This window comes from Grammomys surdaster, unplaced genomic scaffold (assembly GCF_004785775.1).
Source record: "Grammomys surdaster isolate TR1022 unplaced genomic scaffold, NIH_TR_1.0 66, whole genome shotgun sequence".
Taxonomy (NCBI): Eukaryota; Metazoa; Chordata; class Mammalia; order Rodentia; family Muridae; genus Grammomys; species Grammomys surdaster.
In genome coordinates, this window is record NW_021604568.1 from 4,292,983 (window position 1) to 4,315,474 (window position 22,492).

Consider the following 22,492-nt stretch of genomic DNA (forward strand, 5'->3'; position numbering starts at 1 on the left):
GGGTATCCCCTCCTGCCTCCATCCCTGTTCGTCCTCGGCTTCGTTTAGAGACCCCGGAAATAGAGGAACCCAGACTGGGGGACCTCGCACTCCTTAGCCCAGAGATCCTGACAGGGGGAGCCCGCAGTCTCTCTACCGAGTGACACTTTTCGGATTCATCCGCATGGTCTTTGTAGCTCACTAGTAGGTCTCAAAACTGTTATAAAATTCTGCAAGTTGTTCCTGAGAAAACGACGAAAGCAGACGAGTCTCCTCACCCCACCCTACCCTACTTCGGACCCCAGTGGTCGCCCAATGCTGGACCTAGGTTATCAGGCCTAGGAAGGGTCCCTCTCAGATATGCAGGGTTCAGGGAAAGATGTGATCTTAACTCGCCTTCACCTCCCTCCTGCGAGTCAGAGACTCTAGGCCTAGACCTCCCCCACCCCCCCCACCGGGCCCCCCACACACACCCGCCCCGCTGTTGACTATTCAAGAATCTAACACGTTGTCTTCTCATTTCCCTACTATTTCTGGAAAAAAAAAAAAACAGAAAGAAAGCAAAAAGGAAGAAGCCTTTGAATATGGGGTAAGAGGAAACCTCAGAGCCCAACAAGCACACCAAATGTTATTCCTCTGTGACATGTCACTGACAGACTTCAACGAGCAGTGACCTTCCTAAACACCAAAGATACTCCAGACATACCCAAGGGGTCTAGAAGTGGTAGAGGTCTGAAGTGGGCAGGTTGACAATCATTTTCTGCTCACAATAGTGTCTAACTTTGTCTCCTTCTCCTCGGGAACTTTGCTCCTCTGAGTCAAGATGAGCAAATCAAGCCAGTTTTGGGATCTGTACCTCTAAAAGCAGGGCATAGGAAAGAGAAACCAGGCCCTAACACCTGGTTCTCAAATAGACAGATTCAGAACACTGGACGCTTCCCTCGATAAGTAAACCTCCACCTCGACCCCCCCCACACTCTGAAACTGTTGCTAATAGGATGTTCAGAACCTTAATCTTTTTAATTTATTGCAGTCTGATATATGGTCCTTCTCCCAGGTCCTGAACTCACTGATGCTGAGGGGAAAGCCTCAGAAACTTAACCTCTAAGCTCTCTCCTCCCTCCCACTCTGGCAGGATACCATCTCCCTGTAGCCTTCCTTGATGGCCTAAGTAGCAAGCTTGATTTGACTGAGGTTAATCTGCCAGGGATTAGTAAATCACCCATATAAACCTCCCACTAATGCATTCTCTTGGAAGCCCAGAGCTCTCTGCTGCTTCTGAGTCTGAGGTTTCTTCCTTGGAGAGGAGCAGTCCAGCAGGGACTTGTTTATGAAATGGGTATCTGGAGAACAGAAGAGCAAGTCCAGCCCAGACCTTCCCCATGGTTGCTCCTTGTCCTGGGTTAGTCCTGGGTGTGTGTTTCCACAGCATTTCTGGAGCAGAGCCTGTCAAATTCTACACTGTATTCTTCTGCTGCTGAAAGTACAGAGCTGAGCTCACAACGCCAAAGCCCCAGGGGCTACCCTGGAAGAGTGAAATGCCCCTGACATTCAGAAGGACAGTGGCGTAGTCAGACCTCTGTGTATCTTCTGGTCCTATTAAAGCTTTGTGGGAGGCAGTGTTTCTTGTCTTTAGCAGGGGACATACTTCCCTTCCCTTCGGGGTCTCTTGCTACTTCACTTCCAGCTCTATCAGTGAACGATATTCTTCTCTCTCCCCCTCAGTTCTTACCTGTGCCCTGAGTCACCTCAGCTCTCTTTCTCCTAATCTTGTAACAGTGCATGTTAATCCCAGGTCTCGCTCGACAGTTGTGAGTGTACATTTGATAATGTACAGGAGAAAACCCAGCAGTGCCACTGAAAACCATGAAGGTTCCACGTTGGAGAATGGAGCTACATTTTCCAGGACTCTCGGCATGAGCGTTGAAGCATTGTGCTTCCATGTTACAAACTTTAAAGTCAGATTCCAAATGCCTCAGGCTGTCATTTCTTCCATAGATGACTGTCTGTCACCAAATGGTTGACACCTCGTTCTGTAGAGAAAATACCACTTCCCCCTATGCACGAAACCTTCGTTCGTGCCTTTGTTCAAGCAATAAACACTGGAGTGGAGACAGCTAACAACATACAGCGTCCCTCAGTTCATGGCTTCATGTCCTACACTAAATCACTGAGGCTGTGCAGAGAACCCTAGAGCTGCTGACTGGGAAGACTAGACACCTCTGAGGTCAGCTAGTCAAATGTGGGTTTTTTTGTTTTGTTTTGTTTTTTTTTTAAAAGCCCACATTTAAATTGACGTTGAGAAAAACCGTGGCCCAGCAACCCAGACCCCTTCCCTCCTCTTGTGTGCTCTTGAGGAGCCCATCTGTCTCAGTCTGAGGACAGAAGGAGAGGGAGGTCCTGAGAAGTGACGAGAACTCTGGGTAGGGTGAGCAAAACACTGTCTCCTTCCTGCCCCTGGCTGGTGAGCCTACACATAAGCAGGGCTTTCTTTTCTTTAAAAGAATCCCACCCTCACTTGGCCTTAGGAGCAGGTCAGTGCAAAGAGAGAAAGGGTCGTCCTTGGCACGATGGTAGCGCTGGTGGTGGTGGGAGGGAGGGCAGGCCGGGGCACTCGCCTATTGTAGGTCTGGATTGGATGCTTCCACTCATTCGTTTCCTTTTAATTAACCCACATTCCTGGAGGAGAAATATTTATGTTGGCTCCCATAGAGGCAACCCTCAGACTGGAAAGAAGAGGGAAGAAAGCCTGTCTTAGCAAAACAATGTCTCTAAAGAGCTCAAGAAGAGAAAATAGGGGAACAAAGTGCCATTAAAACAGCCTTCTACCCCCACGGAGTCAGTGAAAACTTCATTTCACATGTTAATCCGCCACCCCGCCCCTTCTCCTCTCACAACACCTTTTCCGAAAGTGTTTGGGAAAAGTCTTCGCAGTCAGTACACAGCTCCCTGCAGCTCAGACTTCTCCTTGTGTTAGTTCAGGGCCCCAAGTGGGGCTCTTGCTCCAGCAGAGGCTTTTTTTTCTCCCCCTCCTTTAATTTAAACAAAGACTTCAGAGTTCATCAACCTCCCACTGAAATTCACAGCTGCTGAACAAACTAATCCCCTCTCCCGGCCTTTCTTCCCTTCAATGGGCTCTTGGCTTCAAAGACACTTTGGGAAAGGACTTTGCTGGGGCTCACACTGCTTCATCAATAGAAGTTAGCACAAGTATTATCTGAGAGCAAGTGGCTTTACAAACAAATACTGCCTAACAATCCCTCCCTCCCAAACACACACATCTAGCCTGCAGACATGATGGATCGACAACAGGATTAGTGCTGGTACCCCTGGCTTCACACCCAGGCCCTTTGTGCAGCTGAACTCAGCCCTGAAGTGGTGTGGGGGAAACCCTGCAGCTCACTGTCAGGCACAGATGGAGACAGACAGACAGACATGGATAGGCACACACACATGCGCACACGTGTGCATGTGCGTACACACACAGACACACACACACACACACACACACACACACACAAAGTAGTGTGGCTACAGATGTTGCAAGAAAAGTCCTATTACTCAAATCCATTCATGGGACTACACTTTAAAAAGTTATTTTCTTGGGGTGCAGAGATGGCTGCTTTTCCAAGGGACACAGGTTCCATTCTCAGCACTCATAAATATCCTCTTCTGACCTCTGTAGGCAGCAGGTAATATACATAGTTCATAGACATACATGCAGGCTAAACACTCATACACATATTTTCTTCTAAGTTCTTCAGTTTTGGAGTTCTTATCGCTCCTCAGATCTCTCTCCTGTCTTCCTCTACAGTACAGGAAGCAAGACCTCTCTGTTCTTGAAAGAGAAGCATCAGCAAGGTAGGACTCAGAAGAGATGGATTGGGAAACAGATCATTGCACTTTATTGCAAGGTTAAGAGGTCAGTATGAAACCATGGCCAGAGGAAGCAGCTCAGAGACACGAGATAGCTGAGGGGAAAAAGAGCTCTGGACCTTTGAGAAGCTAGGTTCTGATTCCTAAAAATAATCACAGATAGTTTAAGGCCTTGGGCCAGGCTCTAGCCTAGGTGGTGTCGAGGGTCATTCTCTAGAGCAGTGGTTCCTAATGCTGCAACCCTTTAATACACACTAGCTCATGTTGTGGTCATGGCAACCATAAAATTATTTTCTTTGCAACTTCATGCTATTGTCATGAATATATGTGTTTTCTAATCGTCTTGGTCATTGACACCCCCCCCCCCCCGGCAAGGGGATCACAACCCACATGTCATGAGTTGAGAACTGCTGCTCCAGAGTCTAAACAAAAGGCACTTCACCCTTCCACTCACTGCATAACAGCCCACCCGAAGTGATGCCCTGGCTGTCCTGGAACTCACAGAGATCAGCCTGCCTCTGCCTCCCAACTGCTGGGATTAGAGGCCTGTGACACCACTACTGGTAAAAAGTTCCATTTTTTTTAAAAGGTCCAGTTTCCTCTCTTGCTTTTGTTCAATACCTTATGTCCATGACTTGTTCAAAAAGTAAATATGAACCAATTCTCCCCAAATCCCTGGTGCCACAATAGAATATGGACCTTAAAATAGGAAGACGGAGGTAGAGGGAAAGTACAGTAAGACTCAAACTCCAGAAGAGAAAAAACAGAAGACCTGTAAGATGTTGTGGCAGAGGTAGCTGACTGTAACACTGTTTACTCTCTTGGAAGCCATCTGAACAGAGTCTCCCATGTAAGACATTCTGTGCAGACCCTGTTGGACTGCTACATTAGAGAAAGTAAGATCCAACTCTGAGCATCAGCCCTCAGGTGACAACTCAGGGTAAGCCCCAGGTGGCCAGACAGAAAGGGCTAAGATGGAGACATTCAGCTGGGGTGGAACCAAGCCCCCAGCATCACATACCTGGCAGCGAGGGAAGAGACTGAGGGAAATACACACAATCTGTTGAAAGCCTCTCCCCTTTCTGCCACATGTTACATAATGGCAGAGGTGGCTTCCTGGTAGAAGAGAATCCTGACTTAGCCCTGCAGCTTGTGTGCGATGGTGAGGACAGCCTTCAGGATAGGCATGAAGCCAGATACCTCGCTGAAGCTGCTGCAGGCCGCCACCTGGGCATGGACCGCAAGACCCTGCTCAAAGCTTCCTGCATCCACACATCGGGCAAGTTCATGGAGCCCAGCCAGGACGTGGGGTGAGAGCTGTGGAGAGATTGACCCTTAGGTTAGATGAGCAGACACTAGCCCCAACTCTGACAGCACGGACAGTTCCAGGCCTCAGTCCAGGAAGATGTGTCTGAGACTCATGGGAAGAAAGGACCCTGGGCTTCCTTCAACTGCGGGCGGTAGTAGAGAGGCACCAGGCAGAGGGGGTACTAGGTACTTACTGTCCCCTCACAGAGCTTCTCATATAGACATTCTAGACGGTGGGCTGCCTCGTCCAGCTTCCTTTTGGTTTTCTGCAGGGAGAAAAATGGCTCCTGACCCTACCCCAAAGCCTCACAGTCTACAGCACTATAAACAGTCATGATATAGCAATTAGAATGGCTTACTGCCAGTTCCTTCATTTCACAGACCAAGTGGAGGCCCAAAGATGGCAAGGGGCTTGGTCAGGTGGCACAGCCAGTGAGTGGCTGAGTGGTGGCTCTCTCCTGCCAGCCCCACCCTTTCTAATTCGCCCTGCTCTTGTAAATCCATGTGCTCTTTAGCCCTGCTACTGAGAAGTGGCACTTAGGGCAGACTCCAAGTCCTCCCCGACTTCATCTGGACATCAAAGCTCTATAAGATATGTCAACATGTCAGAGACAGCGAGGGAGCCGGCCTACATCTGAGGCTGTGAGGAGGCAGGTTCAGGAAGGCTCAGGCTTACTAGGTCAGTAGCAGCCAGGGAACAGCGCTGAAGGAGTGCCTCAAAGCTGTCCTTCACACACCGATGCTCTGGGGGCAGCTCCTTCTCCATCTTCCCAGGAGCCAGAGGCTGGAGTTGCTAACGAGGGGACAGTGAGGCAGAACTGGAGGTGAGCTGTCCTCATGGCTTCCCTAAGGCCTAGTCCCCTGTGACTCAAGGTCATACTGGCCTTTAAGGCAGAGCTGAGAGCCACCCCTCCCCTCCTCTACAGGAAGGACATTTTCAGGCTCAAGGGTTAACTTCTACCTTGAGCAAAAAGTCCAGTTTCTATGATCACACTTTTCTTGCCCAAGTAGGGTGGAGAGGCATCAAGGGAGGGGCCCACAATTCTTGTTACCTGCAGGCTGCATTCCCTTTGGGCTCTGGGAGGAGGCAGGCTCACACTGGAGACTGGGGGCTGTAGCAGCAGGGCTTGCTGTGGCTCAGGGCCAAGGCTCGTAAGTGGAGTTGTAATTGGTGCTGGAGGCATAAATGTCTCAGGCAACTACCGAGATAAAGAGAATCAGATGAGTGAACCCAGTGACACCACAGGCTGGTCTTGAACAAGGAAACAGGACGGGGAGCAGGGAACTAGAACACGGACCAGTGTGTGTGGGAGGAAAAGAGGGAGGTGCTGAGGGGCACAGACCGACTTGGAGAAGAGCATATATGGGAAGCTTTTAAAGAACTAGAAAGTGGGTCACTGGGGAGGGAAAGATGCAGCAACCTTTTTCCTTTGGAGGTTTCCCTGGGAGGCTGGAGCAACTTTCCAGGCATCCTGGGGTCCTAAAGCAAACAGAAGGTGGGGGATTTTAGGGACATGATCAAGAACCTTGACGATGTTTAACCTAAAAGCTGGAGAAATTATTTTAGAGTCTGCCATACCTCCCTCTGTAGGTCTGTCGCACTCCTAACTGACAAAGGGCCTTAGTTCACTGCCTTGAGGAAGAAGACTTCCAAAGTAGTAGTGGGAAGGGGAGGAGAGGTGGCAATGGCCCCCAAGAAGAAGCTCTGGAAAGAGGACTGACCTGGACAAGTGGCCAAGATGCCAGAGCTTGGAAAGGTACTAGAACATGGTGCTCCAGGGCCTCCAGGAGGGTGGGCCACAGAGGGAGTGACAGGAGAGGCTGAGGGCTGGGAGCTCAGAGGGTTGGGACCTGGTGGTCCCACCGGAGGCAGAGGGAGGAGTCTAGGAGTTTCAGGCAGGTGGGTAGAACCAGGCTTCATGATGTCTGGGGACGCCATGACCGGAGCGGGGCCAGGAAGAGGCCATGCGCCACAGAATCCAGCCGGGTTTACAGCTTGAACTCTTTGCCCTCCGAATGGCTGTGGCTGAGATAAAGCTGAAGGAGAGCAGAAATAGGTAACTTATCACCAACCTTCATTTGGGAGAGACTCAGAGAACATCACCCAGGAACAAATTAACACAAAACCAGAAAAGCAGGTGTGGTGGCGCCTTCGGGGACACTTGGGAGGCTAGAGCAAGGTCTCTTGAGATCAGGAATTGGAAACCAAACAAGGGTCCATTTCATAAAAACAAACATGTGTAAACCCACAACTAGTAATAACAGTGAAGGGTTAGCACGTGTAGAGAGGAATCTACAGTCTTCAAAGTACTTCTCAACTTTATCCCTTAGTTGACTCTCAAAATATCACTAGGGAATTGAAGTGACTGACAGAACTATTTTGGTATATTGCCAAAAATAAAAATACAAAGACCAGAGAAAGAAAGAGAGAAGATGGGTGGGGGAGGGAGAGAAAGGGGGGGAGAGGGAGAGAGAAAATATACATAGGAGGGGTTCAATAAAGGACATTATTAGGAATTCAGACTTCAACTTCAAAACAATTTTCTCAAAAACAGAACTTATAAAATGTGTTAAAAAGACAAAGCATGCTGAGTACACTCTTGTGATTCCAGCATTGGGGGCAGAAGCAGACAGATCAGTTTACGGTTATCTTCGGCTACACAGCAAATTGGAGGCTAGCCTGAGTTACACAAGCTGCTGTCCCCACAGAAAACAATGGTCTCTCTGGACAACATCAACATGGGCCAGGGAGACAGTATGTCTGTCTTTCCTGAGACCTGCCAGAAGAGATCTTCCCTTACTCACCAGGCCTTACTCCAGGGACAAAATGCACAGGCGGCATTGTCTGGGGCCTGGGGACCCTGTAGTCACTTGTGGACTGTGTCCATGAACCCTGAGAAGGGCTGGGATGGGAGGGGATGAAGGGCATCACTAATGATGGCTGAGTTGTGGCCCTCGGCCTCACAGATGGAGCTGGCACCTGTGGAGAGACAATGGTCAGGGAGTTGGTGTGCTATGGCCATTTCTCCCATGTCTCATCACTGTAGCAACACCAGGGTCAAGCTGAAGTTCTTTAGTGTAAAACACTAGATTTTCAGTTATCTACTTCCCATGAGTCATTCCTTTATCTAACCCCATCCCAGGACCACAATCCATTGAAGTTTTGTGATCTTTATCGGAAGGCTGCTGTTCCTTCTTGGTTCAATGTGCTTGTACATCTGTCCTCTGTGTCTGAGGTAGACTTAATGTACCCATTCCCTTGTCTAAGTAACTTAATCTTTAATATCCAGCTAAGGGCTGGAGAGATGCCTTGATCCACATGGTATAAGGAGAGATCTAGTTCCCACCGCTTGCTCTCTGACTTCTACAGATGCACCTTGGTACATATGTACACACACATAAACACACACATGTGGTACATTTTTAAAAATCTCTTTTTCAAGTTCAGTATGGTGATGCCAGCACTCAGTAGACAGAAGCTGTCATATCTCTATGAGTTTAAGACCAGGCTGGTCTGCATAGTGAGTTCTAGATCCCCCTGGACTACATGGTGAGACCCTGTCACAAAGGAAGGGAGGAAGGGAGGGAGGGAGGGAGAAAGAGAGAGACAGAAAGAAAGAAGGAAGGAAGGGAAGGAAGGAAGGAAGAAAAGAAAGAAAGAAAGAAAGAAAGAAAGAAAGAAAGAAAGAAAGAAAGGGAAAGAACAACCTTTTTAAAAGGGAGTGGGATTAGGTTGGGGGATGGTAGGGGGAGAACAGAGGGAGAAAGTACTGAAGAGACAACTGGAGTAGGGGCTGTGTGCATCTCTGGTATGAGCTAGAAATCTAGTGCAATGAAGACTTCCAGGAATCTGAGGGTGACCTTAGCTAAGATTAGCTCCTAGCAATGGGAAATTCGGAGCCTGAGCCAGCCGTCTTCTGTAATCAGGAAAGTCTTCCAATGGAGGGATTGGGACACCAGACCAGCTACAAAACCTTTGACCTACATTTTTGTCCTGCCTACAGGATGGCAAAGGTGGCATAGAAATTGTGGGAGTGTCCAACCAATGACTGGTCCATCTTGAGACTCATGATGCCATGAGAGTGAGGCCATCCCTGACACTGTCTGGAGGGCCAGGATCCAGAGGCTGGATAGCCCAGAGACCTAAGATCGAACCAAACACAAACTGAAAAAAAAAAGTCACTGAAATGATTCTTAGTGATTTTATGCTATACTCATAGATTGGTGCCTAGCCCAGTTGTCATCAGTTAGGCTTCACAGGCGACTGATGGAAAGAGATGCAGAGACCCACAGCCAAGCATTAGGCCGAGCTTAGGGAATCACTTAGGAGAAGGGAGGAGGAACTGTGAGAGCCAGAGGAGTCACGGACACCACAGGAAAACCCACAGAACCAACTGACCTGGGCCCATAGGGACTCACAGACACTGAACCACCAACCAGGGAGCCTGCACAGGCCTGACCTAGGCCCTCCTTCCACACACATGCTACAGCCGTGCAGCTGGGTCTTCTTGTGGGGCTCCTAACAGAGGGAGCAGGGGCTGTCTCTGACTCTGTTGCCTGTCTTTGGGACTCTTATCCCTTACTTGATTGCCTCATCTAGCCTGAATAAAAGAGGAGGTGCCTGGTCTTACTGAAACTTGATATGACGTGGCTAATTGATATCCACAGGAGGCCTGGCCTTTTCCAAAGAGAACTGGAGGAGGCAGAGGTGGGGTGAGAGGAATGAGAAAGTTGGAGGGAGGAACTGGGAGGAGCGGTGGGAGGGGGACCTGCAGTCGGCATGTAATATAAATAAATAGACATTTTAAAAGAGGTTATGATTACTGGAGAGATGGCTCAGTGGTTAAGAGGACTCTCCTAACATACTATTATTTATTTGTTTGTTTATTCTTTCATGTATTACATCCTGACCACAGTTTCTCCTCCCTCCTCTCTTTCCAGTTCCCCACACATACACACCTCTGTTCTCCCCCAGGTCCACTCCTCCTCTGATTCCTTCAGGAAAGGACAGGCCTCCCAGGGAGGTTAGCCAACCTCGGCATAGAAAGCTGCAATAAGACTGGGCACCTCCCCTCGGTTTAAGGCTGAGCTAGGCAACCCAGTGTGAGGGAGAGGGTCCCAAGAGCAGGCAAAAGAATCAGAGACAGCCTCACTTCCATGCTAAGAGTCTCAGAAGAAGAGCAAGCTAGACAACTATACACAACTGTAACAGAGGGCCTAGGTCAGACCCATGCAGCCCATGCCTGATTGTCGGTCTTAACCCACTCTTGACTCTCAGTTCCCAGCACACGTTTCAGGTGGCTTACAGTCACCTGTAACTTCAGTGCTAGAAAACCTGTCGCCCTCTTCCCACCTCTGTAGACATTAGTACACATGTGGCACACACGCACGCACACATATGTGTGTGAATAAAAATTAAAAATAAATCTTGTAAAACGTAATACATCTTTAAAGTCTGAAATTAAATGATCAGCATCATACTCATTCTAGAATATTCCCTGATCTTTACTTCTCAACACACACACACACACACACACACACACACACACACTTTTCCTTTTTTTTTTGAATATGCTATCCTTCCACTAGATGAACTACCAATAAACAGTTACTAGGAAAAAAAATAGTTGAATCTCAAACAGTTCTGTGAAGCTAGGACTTTTCATCTGGTTTTGGACACTAAAATATTCCAAGTGTCTAGGACCATAAGTCTTTTTGAATGGATAAATTAGTTAGCAGATAAGGTCCTACCTGTCGAGGAGGCTGGAGCCCCATTCTGTATGCTGATGTCTCTTTTGAGTGGGGGGCAGCTCCGACAGCAACTTGGGGAAAGGGGAAAGCAGGAGGCTGTTGGCCCAGGACAGCAGAACCTTGGGCATGGAAAAGCCGGTCTCTCAGCCGCTGAACTGCTGGCTAAAGTTGTAATAAGGAAGAACTGTGTTAGGAAATGAAAACAAGCAAACATCTCTTACAAGCCTGACCTCTTTCATCAGACTTTGGATTACTCTTTATATATTCTTTAGCAACTCAAAGAGACCCAAAGTTCCCTGATCCCAGCTAAAAACTTGCATGCCTCCCCTCCTGGCTATCTTCAGCCAGGTGTGCCCCACATGGACTTCTCTTTGAAGGTTTGGTACAGCCGTTTTAACCGCTGGAAACCCTTCCTTCACTTCTCCAGGGAAGCCACCTCTTCCCTGCAGTCCCACAGTGCTCAGTGCAATCTTCTGATAGGATGCTGTAAGTTACTAATAGGTAATCTCTCCCAACAGACTACGAGCTGCTGAAGGAGAAAGATCTTATTTTTCCTATGCACTACAGCGTTGGTGTAAATCACGGGTGTGCGTGCTGTTGGATGAATGCTGTTGGGCTCTTTATCGTGGCCATTCTCACCTGGATACAGTCGCTGGGTAGGAAGCTCATGGCAATGGCCAGGCTACCCTGGGCTGCCAGGAGACCGGCATACTGGGTGAGCCTGTGTGTTGTGGCAGGACCTGGGCTCATCTTGTTAGAACCCTGAAGAAGCTCTAGGCTCCTGCTGAGGACTGTCACCTGCTCCATTAGCTCCTGCAGGGACAAGGATGAAGGTTATCATCTTTTCCCAGCACGCCTTGCTCTGTCCTGGTGGCTCATTCAGGACATCATGCCATGGAAAGGAGAGCTTGAACACACCATGACGAAGGCAACAGATAATCACATGAAAGAGACATGACGGAAGAGGCCTCATTCCTTAAGCTATTAAGATTGGGATCAATGGACTGCACCTAGGCCTTGGATTTCTATGCTCTGTCTCTTCTTGGTTCCTCTTTATCCCTTCCTGTGTGTCATTGATCAGACTCTGAATTGTTCCATATGAGACTGTTCTCCCCACAAGCCTATGACATCACCTTCTCTGATTACCCACAACACCTGATACAATTTAGGCCCAGGGAATGTTTCACAGAAACTATCAAATTCTGGATTGACTTACATGGTGAGTCCTTGAATGGGAACATTTTCTGAAGGCTCATACCCAACCTAGGCATCCTGAGGGAATAAGGTGACTATTCCTGTCATTTGACACCGAGGGCCCTCTGCTCTTCCCTAACACTTGGCTGTAGCTTACCCAGATGCCTCACCTCTCTGATCTGAACAACCCCTACCACTTGTCTCTCCTAGGAGCCTGGAGTGGCCAGAACTCTGTAGAGAAGAGGTACCTGCAGAGCCATGGGGCTTGAGGCTTGCTGGAATTTTGCCCAGCTCTCTACCAGCCGCTCCACACTCCCTGAGCACACGTAGCAGAGTCTGGCTTCAGAGGCGAGGGCCCTGCCTCCCTCCTGCTCCATGCGAGTTCCTAGCATGTCTGTGGAGAGATGCAAACATGTTTAACAGCACTGCTTCCCTATGCTATCCTTCCTGCACGTCCGGAAACAAGTGGGGACTGTGAGCTTTGAGACAAGAGTCTTCCCAGAACCCACACAGCAGCTCACAGCGAACTACAACTCCAGTTCCAGGGAGTCTGTCTACTTCCTCCTTCAATGGAAACTGGACATACACGGGGTACATTTACTTAAATACATGCAAGCAAAATACTCATAATACATAAATAAAAATAAAAGAGGGATCTTTTAAAGAAGAGCTAACTTGAGCTAACCTTGCTCTATAGAGACAAAGAATTTGCCATGTGACAGAGAAATAAGACAGAACATATATGATACCTCCGGGAAACAAGAGGCAGCAATCCCTAGCTCCTGGGTGAGCCCTTCCCTCCAAAGCCCAGGCTGACCAACCCTCTGCCTCCTCTCTGCATAAATCTGTTGACACTTGCTGGAGTCACACCTACCACAGAGCTCAGGGAACTTCTCTGGGCCTGAATATGTCAGGAGCAAGGCCAGCGCCTCTCTCCAGTTCTTCAGACTACAGGCACATACTAGGTTCTTCCAATTCTTCTTTACGACACAGGCTAGAAGCTGTACTGGGCACAAAGGGAAAAAGACCCTCAGCCTTCCGCTCAGCACAGTCAGTAGGGATGTTCTAATAAAGCCACTCATGTTACAATGCTCAGCATGGCTAGCAATGAAGCAGAAGTCCTTAGAGTAGAGAGACAGGTAGATTTCACACACCAGTCCCAAGGGATGGGCCTCCACCTGTCTAAGTTCAAGCCATCCCTTCCCCTCTTCTCCTGGGTAAAGAGCAGTACCGAGGAGGTTTTGGTTCTCCTCTTGGTTAGGTAGCGTTCTTGTGTCCACTTGAGCAGCTCTGCATCCCCAGCCTGAGCCAGGATGATGGCATCAGCAAAGCGTTCCTCCTTCATACACAGCTCCACAGCAGACCGCAATTCCCCGAGCAGCAGGGCCTGGCTCAGGAGTCCATCAGTGTCTGCAGACAGAGACATCACCTCCTGACTCACCGGCCCTCACATACTCACCTCCTGTCTAAGAACACAGTATGTCCCTCTCTGGTTCCAGCTCTTCAAAGAAGGCTGAGATGTGCAGGCTTCCTCTGTGGTGTGTTGGAGGCATGTCTGCAAGCTGTCTCTTAACCTCTTAACCAGGCAGCCTGGTTCCACAAAACCCCAAAGTTTCACTTCTGGGCAACAAAATGTAGTGTCCCAGGGATGCCCTGGTCCAACTGTAACTTTCTAAAACAGGACTTAGATCAGGAGGTTCTTGAGTGCTGGATCACAAGCAGAATGTGTACTTGCTTAGCTTGGGCAAGGTCACAGTTCTTTTTTTTTTTTTTTTTTTTTTTTTTTTTACAAGAAAACTAAGGAACAGGAAAAAAGCCCTTAGCAGAAGGCCATCCATAGAAGGGCCCAGTCATTAGACTCTGACTAGAGAGAGCACAGCATTCACTAGTTGGAAAAGACCCACCAGTATTTGAGATTTTAGGTGGGAGTCAGGGAGAATAAGGGACTCTGAAGAAAACTCTGGCCCATCTGCTCCCCTGCAGTGAGCTCCTCTCGCCCAGGGCCTGGGTACCTTCTGTGGTGGGGATCTCCCAGGGAGTCATGTTCTGAGGTATCAGCTCATCAAAGAAGGCTGAGGATGCAGAGGCTTCCTTGGCGGTCTGTCTGGAGGCCTGTACACAGAAGGATGGGTGTGACTGTGTAGGAACTGAAGCCAGAACACAGAGGGAACGCTCTAAGCAAGAGCTCTACCCTTTGAGCCCTAGTGGATAAAAGTAAAAGAATGCACAGGTTAGCTTGGGAAGCACCCCGTGGGCTCTGTGTTCTACTCTGGCTCCAAGTGAGCAAAGACTTCTCCAGAAGCTTACTGAGAACAAGTGAAAGGACCAGCACTGAGAGTGTTCCCTAGAAGGCAGGTCTCCTGTGCTTCCTCCAGTCAGGTTCCCCGGCCTCCAACCATACCTGGCTGCAAGGGGTGTGTGCTCTGTCACTCTTGAGGTCAGCCGCATTGAGCTGAGGGCTTTCCTGTGATTTCAAGTCACTCTTCAGGCATGTGTCCACCTGTGTGAGATCCCCATGAGTGCTCGTGCAGGCTACCACTAGTCTGATGCTCCCCATCCCCTGCTTGATACTCCCTAAGCTCCTTCACCCACTTTTCCAAATACACATTCGTGATGAATTAAGGCCAGGCGTCCTGGGGCAGAGTACCCTAGCAGGATCGTGCTTACCTTCTTCTGAAGCTCATCTCTGCTGTAACCTAACAGCCTGAGGAATTTCAGCCTGGAATCGTGCTCTAAGGTCACCTAAGGAACCACAAATACCAAAACAATTCTATCAAACGAACATAAATGACCATTCTCCCCTACCGTGGTGACGGGTGCCTGTACCAGTGTCCCCCACATACAGCCTCACAGACCATCAAAGTCTCCTCAGAGCAGTGACACCACCTCTTATCTTTCTTCCTTACTGGTTTTTGCTGGCTGTGGACAGTATTATCACAATCCTTTGCCACACTGACATGAGAATTGTACCTTCAGTTGACTTCCTAATTTACTTTACTTTGGTAACCCAATGAGAGTAAAACACTGGCTGCTTTGAGGTGCTACTGCTTGCAATTGATTGGTTATTGCACTTGGCCTGGAACTGGGTAAATCATAAATAACCTACATGGACACCATGTCAGGATTTCTGGCTTCACAGACTCTGGTTACTGGACACATCCCTATGGGGACTCTGAAACTGACACTTGGCTTTTCTATGCAAGCGGTTTGCAAGTCAGGGCACCATACACATCGCCTGTGTCCACCTGGATCATCTCTTTGCATCTAAGTTGTCCAGGGAGCTGAAGGGAACTCTGAATTGTTGCATGAAGTACTCAAAAACATACCACAGGAGCGTGCCCCTGACTCCACACACTGAGGAGACGGATGACAAGTATAACCTACAGTGACTCTGAGATCTAAATGCAGGATTGAGAAGACACTGGCAGAGGACGTACAGGGACAGTGCCCAAAGTCAGCTTTCCACCAAATCACTGACACCAAGGAACAAGAAGCCGGACTGGCTTACCCCACTCTTGCTTCTTTCCTATGTCTCTCGCTTTCCTCCTCCTTCTATGCTCTTCCTTGGAAATGGCCCTCCAAAGCTCTGGGTATTTTAATTTACATTTATTTACTTATTTTTTGTATGTGTCATGTGTAGGCACATGTGAGTATGTATACATATGTTTTTGTGTGTGTTTGCACATGAGTGTGTCTGTGAATGCATGTGGGTATGAAAGCAAGTGACAGGTAAAGAGACAGAGACAGGGAGATAGAGAGATAGAGACAGAGAGGTAGAGACAGAGAGACAGAGAGTAGTACCAAGCCTTGTGCATGCTAGGCAAGCAGTCTGCCACAAGCTACCTCTCACATCTCTGACAAGCACACACTCCTCTACGTCATTACCTGACACAGCAAAGACTCGAACTTCATCCCTGATGCTCAAGTAGAGTGGCCTAACAGGGATCTGACCTGGATTACCTCAAACAAATCTGAAAGTTGCTTATGTTCATGTATCTCTTCAGTGAACCCTTCCTATGGTCTGTCTATCTTTGCCTTGGCTGGCAAAGTATCCAGGACACCACCACCAGCAGCAACATCCCACCACCCTAGTCTTTACAGTGGGCTCTGAGCTTCAAGAAAAGAGTAAAGACTCTGTGTCCAGAGGACATAAAAAAAAAGTCAGGGGAAAGGATCTCAGTGTGCTTATTACATCTCCTGGAGGTGACAGGGGCTGGAGTTCTGGAGCTCAGGAAAGAGCAGCTAGCCTTCAAGCCTCCTACCTTCAGAAACTGCCAGAGCATCTTCTCACTCGGCAGTGAAGCTTGCTGAATCTTGCTCTGACAATAATTAAGGAGACTTCCAGATCCCAAGGCCTCCTGCAGCACAGCTGAGCGAGTCAGGAATTCTGGCTCTGTGATGACTTGACTGATGAAGACAGGGCAGGGGCAAGGCTGTGGCACCGGCTGGACAGGGTTACTGGGAAGGCCAAAAGTAACCAGCTTTCCTCCAAACTGGTAAGGAAATGTAAGAAAGAAAAAGGTTACATTTTCAAGCCAATAGCTAACAAGTTAAAATTTCAGAACAGGCTATCTGTTGAGCAAGTCTTGGAGACTATGGTGGTTTGAATGAGAATAGCCCCTCATAGGCTCATATGTTTCAATGCTTGGTCATCAAGGAGTGGCACTACTTGGGAAGGATTGGGGGTGTGGCCTTGGAGTGAGTGTGGTCTTGTTGGAGGAAGTGTGTCACTGTGGGTGGGTTTTGAGGTTTAAGGGCCTAAGCCAGGCCCAGTGGCTTTCTTTCTTCCTGCTGTACAGATCCAGAGGTAGAGCTCTCAGCTACCATGTCTGACTGTATGCTGACATATTCCTCCACTGTGATGATAATGGGCTAAACCTCTGAAACTGCAAGCAAGCCCCCAATTAAATGTTATCTTTTATAACATTTGGTCATGGTGTCTCTTCACAGCCTCAGAATAATAACTAAGACATTAGAAACCAATAGGAAGTTGCTAGAATGAAATAGAATCAAGAATTGAGTGTCAAATGGGTATTATAACAATCTCACTATCACCAGCTTAAAATGTCACCACATGGTACTCTCTCCCACTTCCCAGTTCAGTACTACCATCTCTCAGCATGTGGCCTGAACAGGAGGTACTATCACAGACTATGTTACTAGAATGCTTGCTAGCCTTTGTCTTTTTCCCATCTTCCAATCCAAGGTTTAGAACCTTCCCCGTTCAAACCACAGGAGAACACTTACACTCCTCTGGCACGCATGAAACCCCAAAACGTTAGGGCCAAACATGTCTGCCCCAGCCTCTCTCTTCTTGATCATTTACAAGAGTGTTCCACGTTCCCAAATCGCCCAGCCTCCTTCTGTGCCTTTCCCTACCACCCCACTCCACTGGAAGCAGACAAATCTGACATTTTACACCAATCACAGGGCACAAAATCGGAGGTTTATCGATTCTTTCTCTGACCATTTGCAATCCTGGCCATACAGTACAAGTCCTGGAAAGCTCTCCAGTCACCAGGCCACACCACAGACAACAATGCCAGAAGCTGGATGACGACAGTAGCATCAGTCATTTTGAAACCCTCAATTTAGTCCAACATGTTACCAGGATTGGCACACTACTCCAGACCCTAACTAGTCTTTATTTCCCTTCCTAAACCCCACTCTCTTAGTGAATTTTCCAGTCAGAATCATATCACCTACAGAACAAACATAAGACTGCAGCTCTGTGCTCCACAAAACCAGTTAAATTGTTAATTAACATTTGGCAGTATTAAAGCATGCTGTGCTGGCCCTCCTACTTCTGCCTTACAAATGAGATACTGAAGTCCTAGGGGATAAACGGCTTCTTCAAGGTGAACAATTCCTAACTAACAGCAGAGCTATGACAAGAACTCTTCACTTCAGTGCTCCCGCCATTTCTGGTGGAGGTAGTGATAGTGCTTGGTCATTTCAGTTCAGGGCCATGGGCATGCTAAGTAAACCCTCCCTTGAGCTACACCCGCAGTGCCCACTCCTGGTATTTTAGAAAGGCATTCCTTCTTGAGCATGCTAGTCATTTCTTTGTAATAAAACCACTGACTCTAAACATGAGATAGTCTCCTTTTATACATCCTTTTCCTAATCAAATCCAGTAGCTAAAACATTGCGTCAGGCACTTCAGGACCTTCTAGCTCCTCAAAGCATTGGTCCTCTGACTAGCAGCAAAGATAGCATCTGGAAACTTGCTGGGAAATTGGACATCTTGAACCCTACATCAGAGCCACTGAATCAGCGCCTGAGTTTTAGGAAGATCCTCAAGTGACCTTTGTTCACACTAGAGTTTTCAGAGCTCCCCTCTGGGTTATAAAAATCAACAAGGCAGAACCTAGCCTTACAGAATCTAGTACTAGGGTCTCCAGACACATACAATGCGTTGTATATGATATATGTCATATAAAATATAATACAGAATTACAGGAATACAAATCTCAATAGAATGGAGGTAATGTTAACTGGGGTTAGGGACAGGCATCGAGGAGGAGGTGGTATTTAAGGAGATCCTCAAAGTCCACCAGTGGGAGAAGCTGAAGGATAGGATACAAGAGAGGTGAGGTTCATGGGGCAGAAATGAAATGAGCCCCGAGTATGTTTAGCTTTAGGTCTATACTGCAGGGGAAGCTCAAAATGTTTGAGTAGACGGATGGTAAGATAAAATCTATGTGTTTTTCTTTCCTTCCTGTATTCCTTGCCACCAGTCCAGACACCTAAGAGTTACAGAAATCTCAGGAAGAATCTCAGGCTCTTTATCATAAGCAGGAGGTCTAAAGCAGTAGGCTTTATAGTAGTCTCTTTGATAGGATTGGCCGATGAGCCAGGCTGCAGAATGGTGACAGGATGAAAGGAGAAGCTACACTATGCATCTGCTGGAGAGGTGGAACGGAACCTGGGCTGAGTAGGCACTGGGAACACGTCTCCTGAGCTTAGCTCCTTACTGGGCACACAAGAGGCACTGCACACAAACACTGCACACACTGCCAACACTTACAGCAAATGAAACACCTGCTGGCCTTCTCATCCACTTGGGAGGCTTCTTCAAGGGAGGAATTATTGATGCTTGGGCCACCTGTTCAGGCACCTGCAATGGTGGGAGAGGCTGGCCTTTGCTAAAGGAAGAGGAAATCTAGAGGGAAAGGCCACCTGTGTCACCAGTATTGAGAGACATCTCAGTGAGGAACTCTTCCTACAAACTCAATTTTGAGATGAGTCCTTGTGGTGCCCAGTTTGACCTAGCTGGGGCAGACTCCCACAGTCTAGGAGACGGGGCTGTGGCTGAGAGCGGATAGGAGACTCGGGTGTCTGAGCCTCTTGGACAGTGATATCTAAAGTCTGCATTGGAGTGTGACACAGATGCACAGCAGAGTGGGAGCTACGCCAGCCTATGCTATGAGATAACAGACCCAAAGAGAGGTTCAGCGTGAATAACAAGAGGTAAGACGCTTCCTCCAGGGAAGTCAGAAACTACTACAAGATTCGGCCTCTAAAACCACAGCCTGCCTCCCTCTCTTCAAGAGCTCCCATTTCTTCCCAAGCTATGTGGCCTCTCATCCCCCAAACACTGAAAGCTCCTCCCTCCAGCACTCTCTACCAAGCCCTTCAAACCTTGTCAGCCTGCCTCATGTGCTGGGCTTCCCAGCTCCTACCCATCACAGAGTACAAACTGATCCAGCCATCGAAGGAGACAGCAGAGAACACGGGAGGGTTCTGAGGGCACCACTGGATGTCAAAGCACCAGCTGCTCTGTGTGGGTAGCTTGTAGACCACCTGCCACAGGAGAGCGCAACCATGAGGAACAGCTCAGGAAACACCGACATAGGTAACTCGAACACGTAGCTAGGATTCCCCTGCCATCAAATCTCCATCACCGCATCCCCATAGCAGGACCGGCCTACCTCGCTGCTTGACAGATTCCAGCAGAAGATCTGGTTGTCTTTGGCACTGCTAAGCAACAGCTCAGCATCAGCCTGGTTCCAGGACATCGACAAGATGCCCCTAAAAGTGAAAACAAAGAGAAGCCAGTGTTTGTGGAATGCCAGCCCTGGATGGGCACCTTGTATGTCTTAGATACAGCTTGGCTCTACAAAACAGATGATATAACTTAATTTTTCAAAGAAGAAAACAAAGCTTTGAAAAGTGAGTATCTGTTAGACAGTGGCCTAGCCGAAGTCCATAACACAATCTGAGTGCTATGCACTGCACCCCCTGCTGGCTTTCAGCAATGAGAGTAGAATCATAAATTAGTAGGAATCACACAAACATCCATTTCTGGGATGCTTTTAGCCCCCCAGTAAAGACCTAACCCTCAAAATCCCAGAAGGGGGGTCTGGGGAGACACTTGAGATGGATCCCTAGTGCCCATGTAAACAAGCTTGGCAAGGCAGTACATATGATTCTGGAGTATTGGAATCATGAGGGTCTTGGGTTGGGTGGCTTAGCAACCATCCCTAGTTGTAGAGCCTAAGACTCAGTGATTAAACTGTCTCAATAAATATGTAGACATCTCCTAAGGACACACACAAGGACACACACACACACACACACACACACACAGAGAGAGAGAGAGAGAGAGAGAGAGAGAGAGAGAGAGAGAGAGAGAGCGCAAAAGGAAGAATAAAGACAGCATGGCCCCTGGTTAAATACACTGCAGCTCTGCTTCCTCTGCTGTGGACCCAAGAACTACAGCTTCAGGAACAGGTCTTGTAGAAGAGATAGGAGCCATGTTGCTTTTATCAAGAGGTCTGGCAGGAGGCTCTCCACTCAGAGAAATGAACACTGTTCTCAGGGCAGAACCTAGGACCCTCCCAGCAGTAAGACAGATGCAGCAGTGAGAGGTCTGTGGTCTCCGAAAGAAGGCTCTGAAGGAGATGCTGGGACCTGACCCCTTCCTACTTCTCCTTTGCTCCCTGGCCGTGCGGTGAATGGTGTTTCTACTTACACACTTCTACAGTAATTTGATGCCACACCAAAGTCCCCAAAGTAAAGACACTCATCAATTGCGAACAGAGAACAAAGCTGTTTCTTCATAAGTTAATTACCTCAGGTAGTTACTATAGTGATAGAAACTAACACAAGGGTAGCTGGCTCAGATATTTCTCATGACCTGCCCCTGAAGTTATATGAAATCCCAGCCCTTCGCCATAAGCCCAGGCTACAAAGGAACTCTTCTTAGTTAGAGATACAGCTGTGTTCTCTGAAATGTCTTTGAAGCCATGGAAGATGTCAGTGGCTAAAACAAAGCCCAAGTGTGTAAACAGGGTGGGAGATGCTACCTGCTGTGGCTGTCCAGCACCATCATGGGGGAGGAGGCAAAGCGCAGGTCCCACAGCTGAATCACTGGGAGCCTGTCATCTTCTGAGCACAGCACTAACTGAGTGGCTACGTCTGGGTTCCAGGCCAGGCCTGAGCAGTTCATCTGTGAACAGAGAAGATCCCAGTGGGTAATGTAACCTAATCTCTCAGATTATGAATGGCTTCTGCCCAGTTGGGACTACTCTGAGGGTATCCTGTGTCTCCTCAGCAAAAAGTGAGGACCATGACCAAACAAGGAATGTGACATGAATCAGGTTAGCTGGTTGGCTTCCCAAGCATTCACTGTTAATAAGAACTCTGCTATGGGGCTGCTACATCCATCCTTGAGAATGGATCCCGACCCTGAGCAAGAACAGCTTCCGCTGTTTGGCACGAGGGGAGCCGAGGGGAGCCGGAGCACAGGCCCGTGATCTGGCCACCACTCACCCTGCTGCTGTGGTCACTGACTTTGATGATGGGTTCATTCTTCCTGAGATCCCACACAACTGCCTTGCCGCTGGGGTGAGCAGAAGACAGGATGTGCTGGACTTGGCAGTTCCAAGATAATGCTTTAATGTCTTCTGGGGGGTTCTGAGGCAAGATGGTGAAAGAGACAACCTGACATCCCCTGAATTAATTAAGTGACATGTACCACTTTGCTCCTCCCAATGGCCCACAGGAAGCTGAAAGGAGGCAAGAGCTTCTTCCCACTAATAGCCTTAGGAACTGGGACTACATTTTCCAAGAAAGATGCTTCAGCTATGGGTACGGAAGTGGGAGGGAACAGCTGGCACACCTGGCTTTAGCTCTAAACCAAAGTTCTCTTAAGAGTATAGAGTCACTGGGCAGTGGTGGCGCATGCCTTTAATCCCAGCACTTGGGAGACAGAGGCAGGCGGATTTCTGAGTTTGAGGCCAGCCTGTTCTACAGAGTGAGTTCCAGGACAGTCAGGGCTACACAGAGAAACCCTGTCTCGAAAAACCAAAGAAAGAAAGAAAGAAAGAAAGAAAGAAAGAAAGAAAGAAAGAAAGAAAGAAAGAAAGAAAGAAAGAAA

General features: G+C 48.3%; 1 protein-coding gene across 2 annotated transcripts in view; it reads right to left on the bottom strand.

The window, feature by feature from the left end:
• Nucleotides 1–3,857: 3,857 nt before the first annotated feature.
• Nucleotides 3,858–22,492, bottom strand: part of Sec31b (SEC31 homolog B, COPII coat complex component) — a 27,983-nt gene continuing 9,348 nt past the window's right edge. Inside the window, exons 6-26 of one of the 2 annotated variants that reach the window (XM_028775330.1) lie at nt 21,886–22,029; nt 21,420–21,562; nt 20,043–20,142; nt 19,753–19,914; nt 19,139–19,273; nt 16,371–16,601; nt 14,776–14,850; nt 14,510–14,608; nt 14,121–14,220; nt 13,340–13,518; nt 12,983–13,109; nt 12,357–12,502; nt 11,554–11,727; nt 10,915–11,076; nt 7,969–8,143; nt 6,886–7,200; nt 6,585–6,643; nt 6,216–6,362; nt 5,840–5,956; nt 5,358–5,429; nt 3,858–5,172 (exon numbers count right to left, since the gene is read on the bottom strand). In XM_028775330.1, coding sequence (XP_028631163.1) covers nt 4,993–5,172; nt 5,358–5,429; nt 5,840–5,956; nt 6,216–6,362; nt 6,585–6,643; nt 6,886–7,200; nt 7,969–8,143; nt 10,915–11,076; nt 11,554–11,727; nt 12,357–12,502; nt 12,983–13,109; nt 13,340–13,518; nt 14,121–14,220; nt 14,510–14,608; nt 14,776–14,850; nt 16,371–16,601; nt 19,139–19,273; nt 19,753–19,914; nt 20,043–20,142; nt 21,420–21,562; nt 21,886–22,029 — 3,042 coding nt within the window. In that variant the 3' untranslated portion in view covers nt 3,858–4,992. The remainder of the gene's footprint in view (nt 5,173–5,357; nt 5,430–5,839; nt 5,957–6,215; nt 6,363–6,584; nt 6,644–6,885; nt 7,201–7,968; nt 8,144–10,914; nt 11,077–11,553; nt 11,728–12,356; nt 12,503–12,982; nt 13,110–13,339; nt 13,519–14,120; nt 14,221–14,509; nt 14,609–14,775; nt 14,851–16,370; nt 16,602–19,138; nt 19,274–19,752; nt 19,915–20,042; nt 20,143–21,419; nt 21,563–21,885; nt 22,030–22,492) is intronic. The other variant, XM_028775338.1, reaches the window with a different exon arrangement.